At 33.7% G+C, this 5,500-nt stretch overlaps 1 protein-coding gene across 1 annotated transcript; it reads left to right on the top strand.

Annotated features, from left to right (window-relative positions):
• The first annotated feature begins 1,339 nt into the window (after positions 1-1,339).
• Positions 1,340-5,107, top strand: LOC107951990 (F-box protein SKP2B). Its single transcript, XM_016887194.2, has 5 exons — positions 1,340-1,447; positions 2,098-2,427; positions 3,542-3,890; positions 3,971-4,112; positions 4,597-5,107. The coding sequence occupies exons 2-5, from the start codon at positions 2,171-2,173 to the stop codon at positions 4,965-4,967; spliced, it is 1,119 nt and encodes a 372-aa protein (XP_016742683.2). The 5' UTR covers positions 1,340-1,447; positions 2,098-2,170; the 3' UTR covers positions 4,968-5,107.
• Positions 5,108-5,500: the final 393 nt, after the last annotated feature.

The raw sequence follows: 5,500 nt of genomic DNA, 5'->3' as shown, positions 1-5,500 counted from the left end.
CATGCCTATTATATTACTGGCCATATAATGAAATAAAAATATATCATTTTTTTGGTCGGATTTGTGATCCCGAAACTACTGTTCCGATTCTATATTGCTACATCCTCAAGTGTAATTCTACACTCACCATACGAAATAAAAAATATGTCTTGGGTCTCCATCTTTCCAGCAAAGAGTTGATAAGTTCGAGCTCCAATTTAGTCGCCCCTGAACATATGACTTGCAATTATTGTTCAATTACACGTGGCGCCCTTCCACTTAAATTGTGAATATACGTCTCAATTATTCGATCTTCGGTCTGATTATATATATAAAAAATTTTAAAAATTAATAATGTTAACATAATAATTATATTAATTAAAATAAAAAAATGATAATATTTTTTTACTATTTGTAATTGGATGCCAAAAATGTGTTTGACATCCAAACAAATAAAAGGCGTTGATATTTTTAAAATTATAAAAATCAAATAAATCAAAGAAATTATGATATATAAAATTAAGATAAAAAGAATTTGAGAGAAATTGAATGAAAAAATTGAGAATAAAATAGTAGAGAGAATTGAAAGAATAAGATTGAATGAAGAAAAAAGAAAACAAGTATGTTTATATAGAAAATGAAATAGTTGTTGGGAGGTAAAAATGTAATTAGCTATTTGAAATTTTAACAATTGAAAAAAAATTGACTATTGAACAAAAACACTTCCTATAGGAAACGCTTTTCAGCCCTTTGATTGTCACCTCAACTGAAAACGCTTTCAACTCTCTAAAATCGACCTATATCGTTAACTTTGAGGGAAAACGACCTAATTCTTTAATTAACTTTAAAAAGTGACATTTTTATCTAATTAACCCTACTTTTATATAGTGTATATATATTTAGATACTCGTTTAATTTTGTATTCTTAGTACGCAAGGTTGTACAAATTTCTTACTTTTTAGATATAAATCTTCAATAAAAATACGACAAAGATAATTTCTTGTTAAATTATTTAGTTAACCTCAAATTTTCTCTCATTTAAGAAAATTCAAACCACTAAAGATAAAAGTCTTGATGTTAAGTATTTAGATTCGAGATTATATATATAGGTTACTTCAACATGTATTTACTTATTTAATGTTATTGCTTGGAACCTGTTTAATTTTTCATTCCAAGTTTTGGACCTGATTCCCTTCGCTACTAATCGCTATAATGATGACTAAAGTTTTTGTGATTAAAAATAAATTTTTAAGTAGGTCCCACTACGTTTAATATCACATCACCGTCGATTTCCGACACGTGTCACCTTTGACGTCGCTAATTAGTTCCCTTTATATTTCTCTTCTTTTTATTCCTTCTCTGGTGTTTTAATAAGTAAACTCTTGTTCGTTTAGTTTTTTTTGGGTAACAAAATCCATATATACTTGGAGCAAAACGAAGCAGGAAAACACTGAAACCCAGTAAAAAGGTATGATCATAATCTTAATCTTCCATTGTTTCCTTCTTAATTTCTTAAAATTTGTTATTTGGTGATTGTCTCTTGTTTACTTTTGTTTGTTTCATCCGCTTTTCTTTTGTTTTAACTTTTATAAACTGAGCTGCTGCTTTTGAAGCGGGTTAAATTTTAATATTTTACATGAAAATTCATAATTTTAGCTTTCAGGTGGAATGTTAAGTTTTGCAATCAAAGAAATGAGGTTGTTGCATTAAAGAAATGGGGTTGTTTTTGTTTCCTTTTCCGGTGATCATTTCTATTAGTTTTTGCATGTCCATCCGTCTGATATCCAATTTGTTGAACTATGGTATATGCCAAGAAGAGTTAACAAAAAAGGCCTCTTTTTGTTTCTCTTTCGAACAACCTGTTTGGTATATGCCAAGAAGAGTTAACAAAACTACTAAGAAAGTTAAAATTTTAGTTTAGGGTATACTTAGAAATTGCGAAAATTCTAGAAACTTGATTGTTTTTGTGGTCTTCTGTAAAATATCTGCAAAGTTTCTTAAGGTTGTGACACATGTTTTCTGTTGTGCTTTCTAGACACTTGTCGCCTTACTAGACTGTGTTCACTGAATTCCATGTCCTTTTTTGGTTTTTCTCATTCTAACTTTATGTTTTTTTAGTCTTTTGGGTTCTAGGACCAAGGGAATTTATAAGCTTGAGTTAAAGGCGGTAGTGAGTAGAAAGGAAAGTGAAATGATAGGTGAAGAAAAGGTGCGAAGTGAAGACTTGAACTTGTGCTTTGAGAAGCTGATGATGGTTGCTGCTGGAAATAGTGGTGGAGGAGTTAAGAGGAAAGGTGCGGTGATCACTGAGTGGAAAGATATTCCTATGGAGCTGTTGTTGAGAATTGTTTCCCTTGTCGATGATCGAACTGCTATTGTTGCTTCTGGTGTTTGTAGTGGGTGGAGGGATGCTATTTGCTTGGGCCTTACCCATCTTTGTCTCTCATGGTATCTTTTTTTTCCAATGTTCAAAAGTACCAATATTTGTGTTTTTCCTTGTTTCCGTCAACAATTGTTTGATGTTTATGTGCTTGTTTTGCAGATTAGCTATTATTACCTCTAGAGTTCTGAACAGAACCAGGATTTACTCTAATATAAAGCAATAATTTCTAATTCATTTCCTGTTCTTTGTTTGCTTGTCTCTAGCTCTAAGGCAAACCTTTTAGTAGTTTTGGACGCATAGCAGCCCATAGATTTATTTGCCTGGCCTTCTAAGATATGAATATAGCTGTTCTTTTATAGCTTCAAGGAGGTTAGATCTTTTTAGTACTATGGCTTTTATAAAATCCTTCTTGATGCTATATCCTTGGTGCTGCTCTCTATGAATAATATCAATTCCAGATAAAGTTCATATAAATCAATCCCAGCTTGGGAAATCTGAATTTTGAATTGAGTTGCTAGTTTTTCTCCAACTGGTTGGTAGCAGCAGGCCTAAACCGTTTCCTCATTAAGTGTCTGGGTTAACCTCATAAAGTTCCATTTTCAGTTAGCCCTTGATTATTGCCTTTACAATTGCCTGTGTCACTTTCTGTTTTAACTATAACCAGCAAACTTGCATGATTTTTTGTTGAAGTACCATTTATTTGGCTATGCTTTTGATTTTTGAACCTTCATAAATGATACGAGTTTACAAATAATATATTGGCCATTGTTCCCTTTTATGAATCTTGAAGAAAGTATTTGGTTGATTTAGGAAGATGTATTCATTGTTCTCCAAGTTTGTAGCACCTAGTACGTTAGTTTCTGATGGGTAGGATAAAATAATGCATGACTTGAAAACACTCTCCTACTCGGGTTTATCAATTCTTAAATATATTTATCAATGTATATTGGTGGTTATGGTAGTATTTTGTGCCCCACCTGATGCTTATTAACTTGCTTAACATTTAATCTTAGTAGTAATGGTCAAAGCTTGTTTGATATGGAGATCTTGAAATATCTTATATCTACATTATTGGTTGGAAACTTTTTCATATTATGCTTGGCTGCATTTAGATTTGTCATTTTATTTGTGGTAGTTTACTTCCTCGCTAAAATTGGGTTGTGTGGTATCTTGCTGCAGGTGCAGGAAGAACATGAACAACTTGGTTCTATCCCTTGCTCCTAAATTTACCAAATTGCTAACTCTCGTACTACGCCAAGAAAATCCGCAGCTTGAGGACACTGCTGTTGAGACGATTGCGAAATTCTGTCATGATCTGCAGGATCTGGACCTCAGCAAAAGTTTCAAGCTTGGTGATCACTCATTGTATGCTTTGGCCCATGGTTGCCCTAATCTTACAAAACTTAACATCAGTGGCTGCACATCATTCAGTGATGAAGGTCTTGGATATTTGACTCAATTTTGTCGAAAACTAAAAATATTAAATCTCTGTGGATGTGTTAAAGCTGCAACTGACTGCGCATTGCAGGTATGAACAATACTCTGACTAGTTATTATTTACTTGCTGATTAGAAAATTGACTTACTTGAGTCAGAAATATTGGTATAGGCTATTGGACAGAACTGCAATATGTTGCAATCTTTAAATCTGGGATGGTGTGACAACGTTGGTGATCTAGGAGTTATGAGTCTAGCATATGGATGCCCTGATCTCAGATGCCTTGACTTGTGTGGCTGTGTCCGCATAACAGGTATTGCTTTCATTGGGTTCATATCCTGTATTTGCAATGTAGTATAACTTACTGCTTTGACATTGAAATTTAACATATTGTTTCAGTTCCAAATTCCAACACTCTAGCCTAATTCATCTCCCTTTGAAATTTGACATGGCATTTTGCTTCCACGTATATCTAGTGAAGTCTGGCAGCACCTAGTGCTAATGGTTGTCGGTAGACATAATTTAAAATTATGCATTCGTATTCTCAAATGTGGATACCATCTATTTATTGACTTTAAATTGGCTTCCCTATAATCCAGTTTAAAACATATGTGAAGTTTGCATGAGAGTGGACTACAATATCAAGAAACTTTTACCGTCATTTCTAGCTTCTGAAGCAGGTTGATGTTCAGTCTTCGAATAACTAAGCTTGTTTACCATTTTCACTTTCAAGAACGGAAGGCAAACATTGCATGCTTTGAAGATGAAGACTGATCAGCTTTTACATTGTATTGCAGATGATAGTGTGATTGCTTTGGCAAATGGGTGTCTCCATTTGAGGTCGCTTGGTCTGTACTATTGCCGGAATATCACAGACCGGGCAATGTACTCACTGGCTCACAGCCGAGTGAAGAACAAGGCTTCAATCTGGCAGTCCATGAAGGGTAGATATGATGAGGAAGGGCTTAGAAGTCTGAATATAAGCCAGTGTACTGCACTGACTCCTTCAGCCGTTCAGGCATTATGTGATACGTTCCCTGCTCTTCACACCTGCTCTGGAAGGCATTCCCTTGTCATGAGCGGCTGCTTGAACTTAACGTCCGTGCATTGCGCTTGTGCGGTGCAATCACACCGCACACTAAACAGTATTCTCCATACAGCTCATTGAAAGGGGATGTTAAATCTAATGTTGATATTGTAAGTAAATGCACTACAAGGTCTTAGAAACCTTCAGGCCTTGTAATCTGGTCTGTTGAATTGTGAATTATGCAGTGTTTCTCTTTCGGAAGCCAAACTTTGCCGTTTTCACATTGCTTATGGTCTTAATGATGAATTTGGGACTTTCTCAATCGTAATATAAAATTAGTTAAAACACATGATAAAAGCATGAACTGCAAATAAATTTCTTTTATAAGTGGGAGACAGGAGTTTTACTTGTTACTCTAAAGTTTTGGCACTGCAAATCAATCTTTAACCAGAAGGATGAACTCTGTTGACGGACATTGATTGAAAATAATGCACTGAAATTTAGATGAAATTGATCACGAGAATCACAACATTTAAACAAATTTATATGGAATCTTCACTTTATTTAAGTACTAAAAAAATAAACAATTAAAATAATTAATAACTATTTCTATGAAGTGGTTTTTTCCTTTTAAACTTTTATATAAAATGTATAAAAAAATAATTTAAACTCAA

Source organism: Gossypium hirsutum, chromosome A02, assembly GCF_007990345.1.
Source record: "Gossypium hirsutum isolate 1008001.06 chromosome A02, Gossypium_hirsutum_v2.1, whole genome shotgun sequence".
Lineage (NCBI taxonomy): Eukaryota > Viridiplantae > Streptophyta > Magnoliopsida > Malvales > Malvaceae > Gossypium > Gossypium hirsutum.
The sequence above is the reverse complement of the archived record's forward strand: the minus strand, read 5'-3'. Positions and strand labels throughout refer to the sequence as shown.

What these genes read in the sequence shown, in the direction of transcription:
- LOC107951990 (XM_016887194.2), top strand. Translation starts at nt 2,171, where the DNA reads ATGATAGGTGAAGAAAAGGTGCGAAGTGAAGACTTGAACTTGTGCTTT. An exon ending in ACCCATCTTTGTCTCTCATG is followed by an intron (nt 2,428 to 3,541) that starts GTATCTTTTTTT and finishes ATCTTGCTGCAG; the next exon opens with GTGCAGGAAGAACATGAACA. An exon ending in CAACTGACTGCGCATTGCAG is followed by an intron (nt 3,891 to 3,970) that starts GTATGAACAATA and finishes ATATTGGTATAG; the next exon opens with GCTATTGGACAGAACTGCAA.